Genomic DNA, 19983 nt, shown 5'->3' with positions numbered 1-19983 from the left:
CATAAACAACGAGTTAAATTTAATTGGCTGTCTGATTTGACAAATCTTCATAACGCATTGCTATTAAACTTGAGTTTAACACATTTGTCTACGGACAATGAATCAAACCTTCTAGTCACAACAACCAAACAGTTTGTTTATTTGTCAAATGATCTAAAATATAAAACGTTAATGTGATAAACGACTGAAATAACAATGGCGTATCTGTTGGGAGAGTGTAATATTTCCAACAGTAAAAATACACTAACTAGTAATCTTCACTTAAATCTTGTATTCTTAAATCTTTTACACAATAGTTAGGTCACGCAAAGCATGACTAGCTTCCCTCGGAAACATTGTCATTGGCAGAGGAAAGATATACAAACTAATTGGCCAGATTTTGTCTAAATCTTAAATTGGTTTGTTATCAGCTTCTGTTTTTACCGTTTATTATACAGACACTAATTGCCTTAATATATCCTTCAAGAGTTTGGTTTCTTTAAATAATGGACCACAGAAGAAAACTTTTGAGCATACCAATCTAATTATAGCACATGGCTGTTTGACCACGACCCCTCCATACAAAACTGAAAGACCAGAAAGCGGAGATTTTTCTTCTCGGCTCAACATGCCCACCCTCTGAAATGGGAGATGGGGCCGTCTTATTGGGCAGTAGGGGGCTGACTTGAAGACCCATCCAGAAAAGCTTGAAAACCAGTCCAGACGTCCTCTGATCAGCTTATTCAAGCAACACTGTGTGCATTTGCAGCCCATTTTCTGCACTTACACAATGTTTTTACAGAGACGTTAATGACAAGCCAGATGCTACCTCTTTGTTTGAGTACAGTACCCTTCCTAGCCTAGTAATTAGGTCACACAAAATCACCAAGTTCTTTCGCCTGAGAGAGGCAGTATCTTGTCACGACCCTCATTTGACTGAATCTTTCAGAGACAGAACTGGAGAAGTTCTGCTCGAGCAAGTCCCGACTAAACGCTAGAGCAGCCCCTGTCTGTTTTTGACATTTATCAGCGTCCTTGCTGCGGAGCAGACGCACACACACTTCTTGCGTTGCTGGCAAATCCCACAGCTTTTGCGGAAAGAGCGGAAATATTTGGCCTCACAAAACCGCCCGAAACCAGTGGTAACGTACAAACCAATCTCTCCTCTCTTTCAGCTCTCACCCTCAGTAATGTCGTAAAACACTTTCTGTATAACACGATAATTGTTTGCTTTTTCCATCCGCGGGGTGCATGACACATTTTTACGGGTTTATAGATTAAAAATTCTCATTGCATGCAGTTTGGAACTTTCTTCGCTAAACATTTGAGACGTTTGCAGATGGAGTGACGACAAATGTCTTTGGAAATAGGTCCGTCTCCTTGCTGAAGCGCTAGCGTACAGCTGCAGGACTGTGAAAGTGCTTATGTCTTTACTGTACCTGGTTTTCATTACAGCGTTGAGAGAGCGGGACCCCATATCATGCACCCCCCGCTAGGATGTTTTTACTCATGGCAGTATATTTCAGCCCTCTCGTTCTCTGTCTAAGCTGTGGGTTTTATTGAGTCTTTCCATCTGAGCCTGGTCATCCTACAGAGCTTAATTAAAACGTTTTTTTCTTTGCTTCATCTCACCGCAGTTCTGATTTAATGCTAACTGTATGACTTTGCCTCAGGGTCGGACTGACGCTTGTAGACGCCCCCTGCACTCATATCAGCGTTGCTCAGCTGTTGATTTTATTCTGGTTTCCCATTACTGTAAGTCAGGGTAACCGATGTCGTCATCTTTTCCACGTCTGGCTCGGACTTTTCTGCAAGATATTCAAACTTTGTTATGCAAGTAACAGATCTATACAAAAACTTCAGCATGTAAGCTAAAAATCTTTCTAACAGGAGGCATGATGCACTGATATATTTTCAAATAAAATACGATGGAATGGTAACAAACTCTTTGCTGTGTTTAAAACTTCAAACCTGTATTTCTGAATTACGAATTTATTAGTTTAAGTCTTGTGAACTGACAAAAAAAACCTATTCACAGAAATAATAAGATTTAAACTTATAATTTCTTACCATGTGAAAACAATGTAAAGAGTTTCTATTAAATTTCCACTTAAACTAATTACCAATAATTTAAAGGGATAGTTCGCCAAAAAAATGAATTTGTTGAATAAAGTTGAATAAAGAAACTCATGTTTCTGGGTGTTGCTGTCTATGCAGGATCAGAAAGCTCTCGGATTTCATCCAAATCAAAAATATCTTAATTTGTGTTTTGAAGATTAATGAAGGTCTTACGGGTTTGGAGCGATATGAGGGTGAGTAATTAATGACAGAATTTTCATTTTTGGGGGAACTAATTTAAACTAAAAACAATTCCATTACCATTCCACTAATAATTTTAATGTAAAATATGCCTGCAATTAAAAAACTGCTACCAGCTTTTTGTTTTGAATACAATGTAAAGAGTTTATGTTACTATTCTACTAATAATCGAAATTTTTACTTAAAATAATAACCATTCCACTAATAAACTAATCATTTGACTTCAATTTGGAAACTACTACCAGCATAAAGAGATTCCATGAACATTCAGCTTATTGAAATGCAATGATCCCGATTAATAACTCAATCTCAAACTCGATTCACTAAACCAAGAAACATCTCTTTCAGACATTTGACTGAAAGACCTGACGCATATAGGATTTTAATGATATTGCTACATCATCCAAAACCTTTTTTCAGCCAAGTCTTGCAAATTATATTTAAGTTCTAAATGACTGTTTTAATGAGCTGAATTGTGGCTGCAACAAACTGAACTGAGTGAACTGACCATAAACACTATTAATAAAACATGAAACAACCCAATGAACAGCAATATGTGCGCACATATGGCTTTATTGGAACGTTTGAGATCATTTAATATGGCACATTGGAATAACTTGAGTCAATGATGTGGAGCCAAACATTTACACAAACTTTTCTAAAAAACGAAATTTGCTCAAATGAGCTGTAGTTCCCATCACTACAACCCTAAATGTCATCAAGACCAAGTCTGTTCTTACTAAAAGTGGTGCTATGATTGTTACATTTGAACACAATACTTAAAACCTCCTGCAGTCCTCTAAACACCACCCGTCACACATCCAAATAACAGTTTTACTCCTTACTCTTACAGTAAAGGTGTTAAAGGCTACTATTCCATCAAAGCTGTCTGGCTCTCCAGGGTCAAGCTTTTAAAGGCTGGATCACCTGTGATGCCGTAACTTATCATTATGGAAATATGTACGCTGACAGTATACATTAACAGAGTTATATGAGGGAACACGTAGGGCTGAAATGCCTCTGTTTTATCCCACAGGCTTCAGCCATGAGACTAAACCTGATTCTGGCACTGTCATTCCTCGCCTGTCTGAACTTCAGCCTCGCAAATGATCAGAGACGTCCCTTGGCACGAGGTAGAAGACGAGGTGTTGGACCAAAACGTGCACGAAAACAGACATCTAATACCGCCTTGCAGCAGGGAAGAACAGCAGAGAGCAATGCACAAGATGGATCTATTTTCATTGAGTCGTACAAGGAGCCAAAACCAAACTACGAAGTGACTGCAGGTCAGTGTAAAGAAAGTTACAGTTTGTCAACTTAGAAACTATTCATAATTTAAATAGGGCCATTCTACAAAAAGTTGAATAATGACTAGTGGGTGACTTTTTAGACATAAAAATCAAAGTAATAAATCAACTGTGTGTGTATATACATTGAAATTTAACTGACTTGCCTTATATATTGTGCAATTGAACAACAAAAATCAACAAAAGCATGACATATCATTCAACCAGCAGTATTATATTCATCAGTGTAGATGTCAATGAAGTCTATTATAAGCGAAGGATAAGCAAGAGGGAGTTTGTATAAGAGATCTATTTATTTTTTTAAGAGTAAATGCTTTTTTTTGCAGTAGGTGCTGTGAAAGCATGATCCTTACTTCAACAGGCTGAGAAAAAGTAATACAAATGAAAGTATACATTGAGAGTCTTCAAACCGCCTTCTAGCTTAGGGTCACATTGGTTAGTTTATATGCTATAGTACATGACCATTCTGCCCAAGGTGGTAACAGTCAGTTCTGAACACGGACCACATGATTATACACTGACAACATGTGACAGTGTGAACGTGCAATTCTGTAAAAAACAAACATCCACTTGCACCACAGCGAAAACACAGATGGTGCCACCAGCTTTCATTGGTAAAAACAACACACTTTAAGTGTCTTTAGCATTAGAGTCAATAACAGATCTGTAATTAATTCTTAGCCTAAGAAGTGCGAGTGAAAGACAAAACATATGTTGTCAGTAAGAACCCAGAAAACAACAGAAATAAAACACTTCTTCCCAGCAGACTCATTTTACTACTGTATTACTAGCATGTGTAAACCATTGACGACTAATGGCTCGTTTCCACTGAGCGGTATGGTTTGGTACAGTGCAGTACAGTATGCAATCATTTCCGTTTCCACTGTCAGAAGTTGTGAACGGTACCAAAATAGCGAACCGTAGCGTATCACTTTTTTGTACCCTTCTGTTGGGGTCCCCAAAGGCTACCAAAAGGGTGGAGCTAAACTCACAGCAGAATGTTGATTGGTTGACTAGAATCGTCACTTTTTTTTTGTGATACAAGGGGATAACTCGTTCCGCTCTGCCGTGTGTCGGATTCTGTTGTCAATCAGTAGCAATAAGTTTTACTCATTATTTGAAAAATAATTAATCAGATCAACATAGAAAGTGGCAGCCTTGAGACATTTTCAAGGTATCGTAATGACACCAAAATTTAATCAGAACAATTCATTGGTCTGAACTGATTCTTTGTAATGATTTAGTCGCAACGTTTCCCAAACTTCACTCAATTTCACCCCAAAATTTAAATTGTTATAATTTGCTCACCCTTAGGATGCTCCACTGATGTCCTATGTTACTGATGTTACACAGACTATTTTAACAAGGTCCTTGTTACCTTTCTGGGCCTTAAATGTGCTAGTTGTGTCACTGTCTATGCTGGGTCACAAAACCCTCAGATATGTTTTCTGAAGATGAACGAATGTCTTACAGGTTTGGAACGACATGAGGGCGAGTAATTAATGACAGAATTTACATTGTTGGGTGAACTATCCCTTTAAGCAAAGCTAATTTTATGCTCCTGAAAGGTTGTATATTGATCACATTTCTACATTTCCTTCTTTTTTTGTATAACTATTCCAGCTAAATCAGAGCACTGTATATTTCGAGGCATCACCATGTACGATAAAACGGTGTGGTCGCCAAAGCCATGCGTGAACTGCCTGTGTTCCAGCGGTGAGATGGTCTGCGACCGAATACTTTGTCCCGCCTTGCGGTGCCATCTCAAATTTCAACCAATCGGAGAGTGCTGCCCAATTTGCATTGACCCAGGTTTGTAAAAGCAGCATTATTGAAGTTAAACCAAAGCATGGCATTAGAAACGCAAGTTTATTTTATATATAACTTATGTTTAATTTCTCCTTGTTTAAACTCTAAATTGTCACATTTTTAGTTGTCGATGCCCCTGACTTTTCCGGTGACCCTCCTTCTCCCATCGATCTTGGCGATCCCTATACTGAAATATCACAAAGCCAGAGAGATAAGAAAGAAAGACTAAAACAGGATGAAGAGGAACGGATTCGCAAAAAAGACGCTGAGCGCAAGCAGAGGAAGAAGCAGAAGAAAGAAGAAGCTGAGAGACAGAAAAAGTTAAAAGAGGCGAAAGAAGCCCGAGAAAAAGAGGAGGAGCTAAGGAGGCTACGAGAGGAGGAAGAGGAAAGAGCAGCAGCGGAAGAGAGGAAAAGAAGGATGGAAGAACAGCGGAGGGTTGAGGAGGACAGGGCTCGAAGACTGGAGATGGAGCAAAGAGAGATGATAAGAGCAATGGAAGAAGCAGCCGAACGTGCCAAGGAAGGACTCCGTGGAGATGAGGCCGCTGAAGACGAGGACATGGTTTGGTTGAGGGGGGACGTTTTCCAAATGCCACCAGTGCCACCAACGAGAGCAGCAAATTCTCCTTCTCTCTTAGCTCTTCAAGAGCCAACCGAACCAGTCGAGGAGGACCGCGAACTGGGCGAAGAGGAAACGGATGTAGTCGAGGAGGATTCGGAGATGGTTACCACATTGCTGCCTCCAGGTTGTTCGATCTCCGATGTCACTGTCACCTGTGAAAATGCTAAACTGACGGGTATCCCTCCACTGTCCATCCCTGAGCTCAAATCACTCAGCCTACAGGGTGAGGAATGTCACATCCCTGTATAATCCGCTTGACAGCTTGTAAAGAGATACAGGCGCTGCATTGGAACTTAGATCACTTACCTAAGACACATGCAAAAAATTAAATCTAAATCAGTGCATACGCCAGTATTTACACAGTGCACGTACATGTATACACATCCCAGTGAGGCTAATTTTGACAACTTGTCATGCATTATGAAATTACAGGCAATGAAATCAAAACCATCCCTGCTGGAGCATTCAATGGCATCCCCAACTTGGAGTGGATAGACTTGGGGAAAAACAAGATTGTGTCATCTGGCATAGATCCACAAACATTTAAAGTAAGTTCAGAATACTAGTTTACCACATACTGCAAATAACAAACACATAAACATCCTTTTTGGCAAAAGAAACGTTTTGACCACCCAAATGATCCAACTGCAATTTTCTTGTTTGTTTGTTGTTGTTTTTTTTAAATGCCACACATGTGGTGCGATACTTAATGGCTGTGGTGCAAAAAATTTGTCCATGCCAGTTAATCGCGTCAGACTTTGTGTGAAAATATCATAAAGGACCCCCAAAACATGTGAATAATGTCTTGATGTGATCTGTGAGAATGAAATATTGTTGCACTGTTTCTGGAATTAAAGTCTGCTTAACGTAGACAGATAATAAATAAGAAGTGTAAAGAATCTGACTGTCGACATGAAATGGACCCATTCTGAGTATAAATTTGCTCAGACTGACATGAACATCATTTTTTTTTAAGAATCATGCAGCATTCTGGAAGTTGAGATAATGTACTTTCCTCTGCTGCCCCTTTGTTGAGAAATTCATATGAATTACTTCATGTCTTCCAGCTGAACTTTAGGTGAATTAAAGAAGCAAACGTTTCTTCCATAACGGTTTACAGCCATGCAAAAACAGTACCATCTGCAAACCTAGCATTGATGAGCTCCAACAATTTCCTCTGTTCGTAGCCATATGGCTTTTACAGAAGTCACAAATCCTGCTCTAATACACTATACCAACTCGTACCTGACATTTGTAGTCATGCTTTTTTTGCACAGACTTTCATACAAAAACAAAATTCCATGGCATGTGTTCAAGAGAAACAACAGAGGGTATGTTATGCTAGTCTTTCCTATTTTCGCTGGGCTCTAACCAGTAGAACTATGCCCATCATATGAACAGATGGCAAATTATTGAAAAATGTGTAATATTTATACAGTACCCAGAATGTGTCAATTCATCAGAAAGGTCGGAGTTACGATCAGATATACAATAAAGACATAGATTTGGCATATGGATATGTATTACTAACAAAAGACAAGTATCCAAAGCGTTGGCAGAAAGTGGAAAACTTTCACTGAAGGATTCGAAAGCATATTGCATGTGACCTTTATTTTTCACACCTAAAGATTAATGACGTGATTTTTATGTAACTTTCTTTTAAAGGGTCTTAAATTCCTGTCTCGACTGTACATGGATGGAAACCTTCTGGAACAAATTCCCTCTGAGCTCCCACCAACACTCCAGGAGCTCAAGATAAATGAGAACAATCTAAAAGAAATTGAGGAAAACAGCTTTGAAGGTAAAAGAGTTACGCTAAATTGCTATGCATAATTAAAACATCTATAAGATGCTGACACTTAATCAACTAATACTAGCATTAGATGTTCCTTACCTAATGTTGTACTATGAAAGCACAATATTTTCACAAACTGCTTCATAATTCCTGGAAGGTCTCAGCAGTCTGGTTACTTTGGAAATGGAGGGGAACTTGCTCAGTGAAGGTAATGTGAATCCACAGGCCTTTAAGCCCCTCAAAGAGCTGAATTACCTTCGTCTAGGCAGAAACCATTTCCGTACCATTCCTCAGGGCCTACCTGCATCTCTACTGGTGAGTTTCGAAATGGAGAACTACTTCTCGAGTCAAAGAACATCAAGATTTCTGTCAAACAATCTTGTTCATTTAACTGCGTCCAAGTTTGTGGGCTATAAACCAGCACTGGTTTTACAGTATTTTTGGGAAACCAGTGGCACTTTATCAGCAATTATGACAAAACGACCCCACAACTTTACCACAAAGTAATCTGAAGCTGCTCAAGTAAAATTTAATTGCATTCTCAAGTAACGACAGTATCTATATATTTTATTCAATAAAGCAAACCGTTTACTTCATCCTCTCTTTGACTTTTAGGAGTTGTACCTCGAAAACAATCTGATTGAAGACATCTCTGAAACGGCATTCAACAACACCACAAACATTCACGTCGTTGTGCTAAGACATAATAAATTAGACGAGTCAAGCATTGCACCTTTAGCCTGGATTAATCACAGGTGTGTGTTCTCAAAAAGGTTAACAATGAAACCATTGTTTAAGCAAATATTGCTCTCTTTTGTTTATAAAAATTTGGCATAAAGAATGGAAATTGAAGTAGAAGACATTTGGTTCCAATGAATTTTTAGTGGTTAGTAAATATGTTTTTGCACTGAAAGATTGCATGCTAAAGTGGCACAACAGTTTAACACAATAGCTCTGTGGAAGAACTGAAAGGTGGTGTATTTTACAAAAGTAAAAAAACCCTTTCTGGATTTCCCCCCTTTTTTTAAACACATGAACACTTAGCCTTTTCTCACTGTATCTAAAAGGAACCTGGAATCTGTAGATCTCTCGCACAACAACTTCTATCTGGTTCCATCCTTCCTTCCAAAGTCGCTGGTTCACCTGGTGCTGGCTGGAAACCAGATCGAACGCATACCAGGATACGTGTTCGCACACATGGAGCCTGGCCTGGAGTACCTCTACCTCTCTTACAACAAGCTGGACGGTGATGCTATTGAGCCAGAGTCCTTCTTTGGCACCTTCAACACTATGACCGAACTCTGTCTAGACCATAACCAGCTTACGTCAATTCCGATGGGAATTAATGAGATGACGGGGTTACATTTCCTACGACTTAACAACAACAAAATAAGGTACACTGCTTGCCTCCTGCAAAGAGTAATGAGTTTGTCATAATTTCCTGTGAAGCAGTGGTCTATGATTTTGAGTAATATCTTAGATTTATATAGCACTTGACAATTTACATAGCTTCAAAGCAACTTATTTATTTAATTTATCTTGAAAAAGAAGTTTATTTTCCTTGCCAATTGCCAAATGATGTTTTTTTTTATTCAAAGGGATAGTTCATCCAAAAATTAAGATTACCTCATGAATTACTCACCTTCAAGCAATCCTAGGTGTGTATGACTTTTTCCCAATCAGAATTACATTTTAAAATGTCCTGGCTCTTTATAATGGCAGTGAATGGCTATTTTTTTTCATTAGTCCAAAGGAAGTCCAATAAAGTGCATCCATCCAAAAAAGTGCCTAACATGGCTCGGGGTTGAATAAAGACCTCCTGAAGTGAATTTATGCGTTTGTGTAAGAAAAATATCTATATTTAAAACTTAATAAACCATAATCTCAAACTTTCACTAACTATCATACTTATGTTCAGAGAGTCTAGCGGGTGATGTAGGCATACAAAAAGCTCCGCTGAGAATATGCTAGTCTCACGAAAACCAAGTTTTGTTTACAGCAAAGGAAAAACTCCTCCTGGATATTTCTGAAATCCTACAATATTTTTGTTTACAATCCTCCTAATTCATGAATTTTTGTTTTGTTTTGCTCTCTCCTGGGTGCTTCTGCATTCGTAACTTCTCAGGAGAGCTGGCGCTACACCTTCATCCAACATCATCCACTGGACATCACTCTCTTGTGAATGCACCTATGACAGCGGAAGCTAGAGATTATTGTTTATAAAGTTTTAAATACAAATATTTTTCTTACTCAAATGCATCGTTTTGCTTTAGAAGGCCTTTATTCAGCCCCTGGAGCTCTTTTTATAATGAATGGATGCACTTTTTTGGACTTCAATTGGACCATTGAATATCAGCAGCCATTCACCGCCATTATAAATATAATTCCAACTGTATTTGTCTGAAAGAATAAAATCATATGCACCTAGGATGTCTTGAGGGTGAGTAAATCATGGTGTATTTCTTATTTTTTGGGTGTACTATCCCTTTAAGGTTCATTATAAATATAAATAAAAAACTACTTCCCAATGTGGTAAGAAACAAGAAACTGCATACAAGAGTAGGGGTGCAATCCAATAATTAGCCAATAATTTGGCCAATAAATACTATTATCTGCACAAACATCGGACATTGGCCAGTTATTTAGAAACTGCCGCTATTATAAGGCTGACTATATCATGTCAGTCAAATGGTTGGGAAAAGGTTGTATGTGAAGAAAAGTTTTTGTGTGGTGTAATTCAAATTAATTATCATAAAAAGCAGAAGCACCAAACTACAGTATCAGCAGATTTTATTCTTAACAAATGGTATCAGTGCAGAAATTTTGTATTGATGCACCCCAATTCAAGATACATTTTCTGAAAATATAGATTCTTCTTTGTGATGTATGCAAATCTTTGAGATCCTGAGTGTTTTTTTGTCCAACAGGCACATATCAGAAGATGCCATCTGTGACCCCTCGAATGACGATGACTCTCATCTAGTTGCCCTTCGCCTCGAGAACAATTTCCTTGACCCCCGGAAAATCCCACCAACAGCTTTCTCCTGCGTCCGCTCCTACTCTAGTGTTGTTTTAAAGCCTCAGAGGATTAAGTAACTGCAATCTTGTGTTCCATTATTATATTCGTAACAACCACTAAAGACCATAAACATAAAGTTGATACCTGTGAAAAGTGCAGTTATCATGAAAATATAACTTTTTTTTGTCCCAAAAAAGAGAAATTGTCCCAAAAATGTCATTGACTCTCTAATTGGCATGCTTATGCTTAGGTCTTGTTTGATAAACTTCCATTTATAAGTCAGATAAGACTGAACATGATCACCAGCTCAATGCTCATAGCAGAACGCTGTCGTTGTTCGCGCCTGTCTAGACGTGTCTTTGTAAGATGCATGAATCAACTGTATAACAGTTCAACAGGAAAAAAAAAGTAGCAGACTATAACTTTGTATTCTATGTTGGGATGTATCTTATTCTTGTCATAACAGTATTAAGTTTGTCTGTCGTAGTGAAGAAAAACAGAATGCATGAGTTTTCTTAAGTGTTTATAAAAGAAAGCAGCCAAAATCAACATGCTTACATAATGGATTTTTTACTTTTTTTTATTTTACTAAGGCAGGACCAATAAAGGACGTTTACTACTGAGAGAACTGTGATGCATGATTGAAAGATATCTACATGGTTCAAGTTTTGCATTTGCCTAGTTTAGAATTGAGTGGGAAAACCAATACTGCTTCAATTAAACATTTTCCTATGTATTTTTCTTTTCACGTAATCACTTATTTTACCCAGATGTTAGAGTTAAATTAAACTTATCACATCAACAGATTTCCTAAAATGCCTATTGTATTTCTTTCTCAAAATATCCTAGTATAACGCATCTGTGCTCAACAGAAGTCCTGAGCGAATGGAATCACTGCAGACCGAAGCACATTAATGAACCCTGTAAATGATCTGCCTATGACATCATAGTCTTCCGTTCCTTCCGAGATTCTTCTAAGATTCCGAGTTCTCACTCCATCATCGCCAGTGAAAAGGGGACGACTGCTGAAAAATGCCTCTGAGGTTGAATTGGGGTTTCAATGATTTTAGGCTACGACTTAAAAGAGGGGAAAGAATAAACAAACCCTGGAAAGGGGAATCATCTCAGAAGCTTTCCATGATTCATGTACTAGTCACATGGCTTTTATCCAATCTTATTTCGAGGGGTAAATAATCAACAGCCGAACCACCCTCTCCTGGTGTCTGGGTACTGTTAGAACTTGCTGTATATATTTTGAGGACAAGCAAAACCTTTGGAAAACTGCCAACATATCTCAAGTATTTGCAAGGTTGAGACATTACCAACGAGATCCTACACATTACAACAAATGCAATTGAAGGCGTGAATGGCAAAAGAATTAGAGAAAGATTTAGGGGAAATTATTGGTATTTCATCCTCCTTCCTGAAACTTGTAACGCCATTTCTACCTTTCCTAAACCAATTCTCTTTCACATCTAGATAACATAAGCCATAGAGACACAGCTTCACTGGGGGAAAAAAAGAGAGAAAGATACATCAGCAAAGCTGTGAAACCGCCAACATATCTCAAGGCTGCACAAGTTTTTGCAAAGTTGAGATATTTCTAACATGGTTTTGCATGTCATAACTTTACAACAATTAAGACTGAGGGCATGAAATATAAATAATTAGAGATAGATTGAGCCAAATTATTGGTATTTTATCACTCTTTCTGAAACATTCTTGAACCGTTTCCCCCTTACATCTAGCATATGTAATAGTGTCTACATTATTTTAATTTACGGCACCAACTTGACACCACAAACATTTACTGGTTTGAGGTTGGTTATCATTTCGGAAGGAATGCCGGCCAGTGAGACTCTGAACGGAGAAACCATGAGACATAGGAACTTCCATCATCTCAAAACCCCCAGCCAAAACCAAGCATATGTGGCGCCACCAGTACTGCCCCGTGAATAGAGAGGGGTTGCGTTTTGTGCTGCTGTAAGCAAACAGCACCGTCAAGTCTGGAAAAGCTATTATCTAACATTTAGGCCGAGATTAAAGGTCCCCAACGACATGGGAATTACAAGATTTTACACCGATTCAACAATGATTTAGTCAGGATAACATGCATTTCCCTTCCAAAAAAAGTGAATGTGAATTATTGCTCTTTCTGGCAGTTCTTGAATCAATCAATCATTCTAAATAATCTGATGGGATTCATCTCAAGTAAAGCAGAATTATCTTTAATGCCTAGCAATTTAAGTTAATTTATATTTCTCACTAAAAACCCCATTTTCATCTGGAAATTTTATATCACAATCAAGCCATTACATCACCAAATTGAGTGTTTTATCTAAAATTAGAAACTCAAGAAATAACCTCACCAATTATGCAATATTATGCACTCTAAAATATTTCAATACGTCAAAAGTCCACCCACTGGCAATGTAAAGAGTGAGAATACCCCAGTCTGGCCATTGAAAATTTAGGCGTACAGAATTGGCCCCGTTTCAAGTGCTGATGAGAAACATACGGCCGGTAACAATGAGAGTTCAGTGCTTGTTAAGCATCCAGCAGAGCTGCGTTGAGTTCCTACCCCTTATTCCCAATCTGCTCCTTGATCCAGCAGCATCTTTTCCATCCCCATTCATTCAAGGATCTCATGCTTTGACGAGTGTGATCTCCACCTTTCGGCTTTTGTGCACGCTGCATTTAAGAACCTGTGCCTCAACAAATCCTGACGACAAAAACTGATCTCACCCCTGGAGGCTTACTTGAAGCAGGATTATACAGATTCAGCAGGTAAATTGCTTTTATCTGATTCTAGATTTAGTGATTTCACCTCATTAAGTTAGCTCAATTTCATATTATGTTTGAATTGAAAACCAGACTTTATCAGAATTTATCTGTGACTTGTTTTAAAACAATATTTAAGTTTTATTATTCTTTACTAAAGGGGTTTCTTTTCTATTTTAAATAATAAAATGGTTGTAAAATATGAAAATCATACCAAATCCAATTTCAAATGATTAGTCGCCATTAAATGTCATGTGGATCGCATCAGAAATATCTATAAACTGTGAGCCACCTTCTCATTCGTTGATGCCTAAAGGCGTCTATAAACTAGATTGCTCTATAAACAATTGTTCAAGTGCAGCTGGTTTATTGTAACTTCTCTTGCAAACAATTACAGCAGTCATTAACATATTGTCCTCTTAATTATTAATGCAACTGAACCGAATCGGATTCAACATTTTGCAGCTAGCGAAAAAACAACAACTGAAAAACAATCAAATGATGCCCAAAATATAAAGTGCTATGCAATTCATTCAGTGAGGATATAACTCTCTTTTAACCTGTGATCAATTCCTATTGGCCCATTTCATTGTGATGCTAACTACTAATCCAATCAGGTGCCTTTGGATCCAACTTACTTTTTTTCAACCTGTGGAACATACAAAACAATGTAACATCTGCATGCCAAAATGTGAACAATTTGTCAAAGCGCTTGTGCTCATGTTCGCAGGGCTAAAGCATTTATGACTGAAGCTGCACCATGAAGGTACTTTTACTACTCACCCTGCTGACGTTATGTCACGCCAAACCATACACGCATATCAACGTCATGGATTTCATCAAGCATCATGATATCATGCAACAAGATGTGGGTAATTTTGACGATGACGACGACGACGACGACGACGATGATGTCGACGATGACGATTACGACAATTATGATGATAACTTTGTTTCGGACTGTCCCGAAGGGTGTCGGTGCTCAAAGAAAGTTCTGCAGTGTTCAGATCAGGGTAAGAACTACATGATACTACTTTAAACAACAAAGACAGTTCGAGTCTGACTCGTCATTTTAGGACGTCGTCTTGTATCACATAGCTACGATTTAGATTTTTTTTTTTAATGTTTTATTTAATGTTTATTTTATTTTTATTTAACAGCATACTGTATTTTGGCTGTTAGAGGGTTTGTGGCGATGCACATTAAGACGGACGTTTTAAGATGCATTAAGAAAGTATGGATGTTTGTTTCGGCTGCGTGAATAAATAAAAAAGTGAATCTCGCAATTCTGAAGTCGCAATATTGAGAAGAAAAGTCTGAATTCTGAGATATAAACTCGCAGTTGCAAGAAAAGGTCAGAAGTGTGAGATCATTTTTTTTGTTTTACAAAAGTCTAAGATGTAAGCTCAGAATTAAGAGCGAAAAAAAAAGGAGTCAGAATTGTAGCAAAAACAAACTTTCATAAGAAAGCGACACATGTATTACAAAAGTAATTTTAAAAAAAGCATTTTAAGAAATTCACGTTCCGTGTCAGGTCCCATTGAGCTCTGTCTTGGTGTTTTTGAATGCAAGTAGATGACTAAGAAACACATCTGATCTGGATTATAATGACTTATTTGTCAGCTAGTCCCTCAGGCAACCCACAAAAATGTGCATCTTTGCACATCACTATAATAAAGAAGAATTTATAGCGTATAAAATCTCACTCAATCAGATCATTCAAGAAGGACAGCCTGATTGAGGTAATGAACATTTTATATCAGTTTTTCATTTTCTTTCTGTTTTTACAGGTCTGACCAAGGTGCCAAAGGACATTCCTGCAAACACGCTGCTCGTCGATCTCCAAAACAATGACATCACAGAGATCAAGGAAGATGATTTCAAAGGCCTGGATAATCTCTATGTGAGCAGTTAACACCCTAGTCAAATGCTTCTAGGAGTTGTGTGTTTTTATACTGGGTTTACACAAGGACATCTGGAGACATGCAGTGGTAGAGGGATTATGTGGAAGTCTGGACACATATTTGAGTGTTATTGATATTTGCATTTACTGGGGACTGTCCCATACTTGTGGTAAATATTTGCTCATGATTAGTGGTAAAACGGTTAAATGTTCTTGCTAAGCAAGAAAGCTAGAAAGGGAATGAAATACCAAGAATATAAAAAACAGAAAGAGCCCACATCTTGCAAACAACAAGACAAAATTTGTTTCAGATTTTCCAGAAAATTCCAGAATATATAAAACTGATTATCCAATAATAAATTAATTAAAATAATCAAGTTGTTGGTTTTTTTTAATGGTCAGGACAAGACAAAACTTTATTAATATTGTTATGGTTATGTCATCTACAAAAAATACTTCAAATTAATGATATTTAATTTGCAATAATAGCTGGTCCATCTTCATAAACTTAGCCAGGTAGAAAGACACAAATGTCCACCTTGGACATTTATTGTTATATGCAACAACATGCAATACATCCCACAAAACCACTGTTTAAATTCAAAGTCATAAAAAAATTACAATTCTGATTGACTGGTTGCAGAATTCTGTTTTAAAATGGCAGCTATAAAGTTTGTGGTTAAATATCTCTTTTATTCCCTTTCTGTATTTGCAGGCCCTGTTTCTGCTCAATAACCAGATATCAAAAATTCACCCAAAGGCCTTCCGCAACATGAACAAACTCAAGATTCTCCACCTGTCATACAACCTGCTGACACAAATGCCTGAGAACCTTCCCACGAGCATTCAGTCCCTGCGACTGCACGACAACAAGATCAGCCGACTTCCAAAAGGAGCGTTTAGAGGAATGCAAGACCTAAATGTTTTAGGTAGGTCTCCTAAGTGACGACCTTAAATAAACACGGTCTGAGTCATGCTAAGCAGTTAGCGCACATGCTACAACACATTGAGATGTTCGTCATGACCTGGTTAAATCTGGTTTTATAATGAGATAAATTATCTTGTGCTCTATGTCTGACAAGAACAAGCTTAATTCAATCTACTGATCTCAGGTGACTTTCAGTTAAAGAACATTATGATCTGCATGTACAGATTACATCTGAATAGATTATACTTAAAAATATGACTCTGGGTATTGGTTCAAACCCAACATGGAGTGATCCATGACTTTATAAGTCACATTTTCCAATGTAAATGACTTATTTGCTTGGAAAAACAAGTGGTTCTCTTCCTTGCATCTCTAGAACTGAGTGCAAATCCAATCGCAAACAGCGGGATTGACCCAGAGGCTTTTGACGACATGGCGACCCTCTACTTGAGAATAGCTGAAGCGAGGCTTACAGCTATCCCTAAAGGTATGTATTTACAAAAAAAGGAAGACTTCTGTACCTGAAAAAAAGTCTTAAAAAGTGCTTACAAATTTCTTCTTCAAAACTAAATGTTAAAAGTGCCATTTATGAGCAAAAAGGGTTTCTAAACAACATATAAGTCTCATAAAAGAGATGTTTATTCATCTAAATCCCACAGATCTGCCATCCTCCCTCACTGAACTTCACTTGGACTATAACAAGATTGCCAAAATAGAGTCGGAGGATTTTTTGAGACTGAAACGTCTACAGAGGTAAGGTAAACAAACTCCATCTTGTGGTCCAAAAGAGAACTCGACTTAAAGAGCGGTGTCTTCTCCAGGCTGTGGCTCGACTTCAATCAGATCAAGTCTGTGGAGAACGGGAGCCTCAATGCCATTTCCAAAGTCAGAGAAATTCATCTGGATAACAATAAACTGAAGAAAGTTCCCCCAGGCTTGAACAGCCTGAAATATCTGCAGGTAAAACACAAATACGCACGCAGTTGGCTCATTGAGTACACATGAAGTGCATGGAGATTTAATCACCTTCACTTCCTCTTTTAGGTGGTGTACTTACATGCCAACAGCATCAGTTCTGTTGGAGTAAATGACTTTTGCCCTTTGAGAACCCGGGTTAAGAAATCCCTCTACACTAGGATCAGTTTATATGCAAACCCAGTGAAATACTGGGAGATCCAGCCGCCCACTTTCCGGTGCGTTTCCAGCCACAATTCGGTGCAACTGGGTAACCACAGAAAGTGAGAGAAACTCTACCGATGTGCACCATGTTTCCACTAGAGGGAAGCATTATAACTAGTCATGAACTTCATCCTAATGTAATAAATGATCATTTCATGTCCTCATGGTGAAGTACAGAACGTAACTTATCCAAAATCCAAGAGTACGCACAGTGGCTACCGACTCGTTACTTGAATTTGGTGGGGATTTCGAAGACTTTGAATTCCAGTAAAGACAGAATCAACTACGCTGTGTGCAATAGTTACAAAGGCTTTCATTATTAATCGTTTACACTGAAATCTTTTCGATTCCTTATAATGACTGAAGAACCATTTTAATTCAGATCAGGTGCTAAATAAATTTCTTCCCATGTATTGAAGGTCTCAATTTTTTTATTTTTTTTGCTTGGCTGTCTAGAATCTAAGAAAAATAAATCAAACGTACAAGGCCAGCGTGTTTATTGTTCTACTTCTTGTATTTTAGAGAATGGGCATTATTCATTGGTGCTTATTAACGGTTTTAGTGATAACAAATCTAATATTGCATGCTAGAGTTTCATTATATAACTTTTTATTCATTGCCAGTGTTTTCTCTGAAATATTGGACGTAGACATTGTCATCAGATCTCAGAAATCTTACAGTTTACACAACAGCGTCCCTGACATTTGCGAAACTGTACTTAAAGCAAGTGCTTTCTTAGCCAGCGGTGCTGTGTTATTTGTTTCCAATTCAGATATTGTTTCCTTTGAAAAATAAAGAAAGTATAAAACAGTACATCTGTTTGGCCTCAGAATGTGTACGTCTGTCCAGCAATAAGACAGAATACCAGCAGATGGAGACTTGTGTATAAGGATTGGGGGGAAAAAACACTGCAGCAACTGGATAATTCAGTAAAACCAGCAAAATAATGACTCCATGGAGGGATACTGGGCTTAATTTAGGCAATAGTGATGTTTTGTTTGTAATCAAGTTAAATCGTTATGTTATATAACTATACAAGTATACAACTGAATGAAGCATGCCAACCTGTAAACGCTTTAGTCCTACTGAACCAGTCCTGGATAATACAGTTTTGTTCATCATGTATGCATGTTAATCGGACAACAAATTTGGACTTTGCATTGTGCACTCGCTCTAAAAAACTAATGAGCATGCACAGCGAATGCAACACAAGCAAAGTATATAATCACTACGGTATTATTTAATTTAGCATTGAGACTATAGCTCAACTACACAAAAATTCTATTCCCCAAATTCCGTCTTATTTTATTAGATTATTTTTCTTCAAAATTAATTATTCTCTGTTTTAATTTTTCTGGATTGCATTTTTTCAATTAAAAATTTTCAGACTCAGTTTTAATGGTCCAGTTAAAGTTAATTAATCAAAAAGCATGTCTAATGAATTTAAATCATAAAACTCTTTTACACTTTATTTTTTTAAACTAAATTCTGTTTTCCATTAATTTTCTAGATTCAATTATAATAATTTTATAAAATTGTAATAATCTAAATAATTGATTTTATAAAAAATAATTTATTATTTGATATTTTAAAATAAAATACAGCATTGTGTATTTCTATTTTTTTTTTATTAAATAATCCTTACAAAACTGTAAACAATAATTTTCGTAGTAGTAGTCCTATTTCTGTCAAAATTTCTTTAAGTTCAACAAAACTTTTATTTTGAAAGTTTGCTGTGAAGACCTGTAAGTTTTTGTTTCTATATGATTTGATGATAGTTTTTCTCAAAAGAAATGGTAAAATACTCAAGACGAGACTCATAGAGCAGTTCTAGAGATTGTTCATGTGTTCCTGTTCTCATATCTGAAAACTCATTGAGCATCAATCATGCGCACTTCAGTATGTGTGTAGTTCATGAAAATCTGTGTCTGCAGCATTCATTCACACAGAGACACACAGAAAACGCAGGATTTATATTTAAATATTATATCTGCAGCTTAATATTCAGACACTAATCCACATTGAGTTTTGACTTGAGTGTAATGACCTACTTTTCATGTCTCCATTCTAAATACGGCATATTCAGTGACATTCAGTGTTACACAGTAAATTCCGTTTTTATGACTGGATTCCATGATTTCGTCTGCGTTTTCTGCACTGCAGAAATAATAAGACCCTGGAACTGTAACTGTACATGTAAACATACATAATAATACACTCATAAAGACAGTTACTTGCTGCCACCTACTGGTAGAACAACATAAGGTACAGACGCATAAACAGACAAATGGAGTAATAAATAGTGGATTAAATAGTGGAGTAATATTACATAATTTATAT

The 19983-nt window shown here is 37.3% G+C and overlaps 2 protein-coding genes across 3 annotated transcripts; both read left to right on the top strand.

The window, feature by feature from the left end:
• Positions 1-850: 850 nt before the first annotated feature.
• On the top strand, positions 851-11658 carry ecm2 (extracellular matrix protein 2, female organ and adipocyte specific). Of its 2 annotated transcripts, none has more exons than XM_052591362.1 (10): positions 851-1121; positions 3335-3584; positions 5229-5417; positions 5539-6261; positions 6471-6586; positions 7704-7839; positions 7991-8148; positions 8449-8588; positions 8901-9227; positions 10761-11658. In XM_052591362.1, exons 2-10 carry the CDS (start codon positions 3344-3346, stop codon positions 10927-10929), a joined length of 2199 nt encoding a protein of 732 aa, XP_052447322.1. In that variant the 5' UTR covers positions 851-1121; positions 3335-3343; the 3' UTR covers positions 10930-11658. The 2 variants fall into 2 exon arrangements, with proteins under 2 accessions (XP_052447322.1, XP_052447323.1); XM_052591363.1 differs by lacking the exon at positions 851-1121 and adding an exon at positions 1508-1734.
• Positions 11659-13346: 1688 nt separating this feature from the next.
• Positions 13347-18456, top strand: LOC127988585 (asporin-like). Its single transcript, XM_052591365.1, has 8 exons — positions 13347-13639; positions 14364-14646; positions 15424-15536; positions 16252-16465; positions 16841-16951; positions 17124-17217; positions 17286-17424; positions 17509-18456. Exons 2-8 carry the CDS (start codon positions 14394-14396, stop codon positions 17704-17706), a joined length of 1122 nt encoding a protein of 373 aa, XP_052447325.1. The 5' UTR covers positions 13347-13639; positions 14364-14393; the 3' UTR covers positions 17707-18456.
• Positions 18457-19983: the final 1527 nt, after the last annotated feature.

This window comes from Carassius gibelio, chromosome B22 (genome assembly GCF_023724105.1).
Source record: "Carassius gibelio isolate Cgi1373 ecotype wild population from Czech Republic chromosome B22, carGib1.2-hapl.c, whole genome shotgun sequence".
NCBI classification, from domain to species: Eukaryota; Metazoa; Chordata; class Actinopteri; order Cypriniformes; family Cyprinidae; genus Carassius; species Carassius gibelio.
Note: the sequence above shows the minus strand (reverse complement) of the source record. Positions and strands in the feature narration are given on the sequence as shown.

What these genes read in the sequence shown, in the direction of transcription:
- ecm2 (XM_052591362.1), top strand. Translation starts at nt 3,344, where the DNA reads ATGAGACTAAACCTGATTCTGGCACTGTCATTCCTCGCCTGTCTGAAC. An exon ending in AAACTACGAAGTGACTGCAG is followed by an intron (nt 3,585 to 5,228) that starts GTCAGTGTAAAG and finishes TAACTATTCCAG; the next exon opens with CTAAATCAGAGCACTGTATA. An exon ending in TTAGCCTGGATTAATCACAG is followed by an intron (nt 8,589 to 8,900) that starts GTGTGTGTTCTC and finishes TGTATCTAAAAG; the next exon opens with GAACCTGGAATCTGTAGATC.
- LOC127988585 (XM_052591365.1), top strand. Translation starts at nt 14,394, where the DNA reads ATGAAGGTACTTTTACTACTCACCCTGCTGACGTTATGTCACGCCAAA. An exon ending in AAGGCCTGGATAATCTCTAT is followed by an intron (nt 15,537 to 16,251) that starts GTGAGCAGTTAA and finishes CTGTATTTGCAG; the next exon opens with GCCCTGTTTCTGCTCAATAA. An exon ending in GCTTACAGCTATCCCTAAAG is followed by an intron (nt 16,952 to 17,123) that starts GTATGTATTTAC and finishes TAAATCCCACAG; the next exon opens with ATCTGCCATCCTCCCTCACT.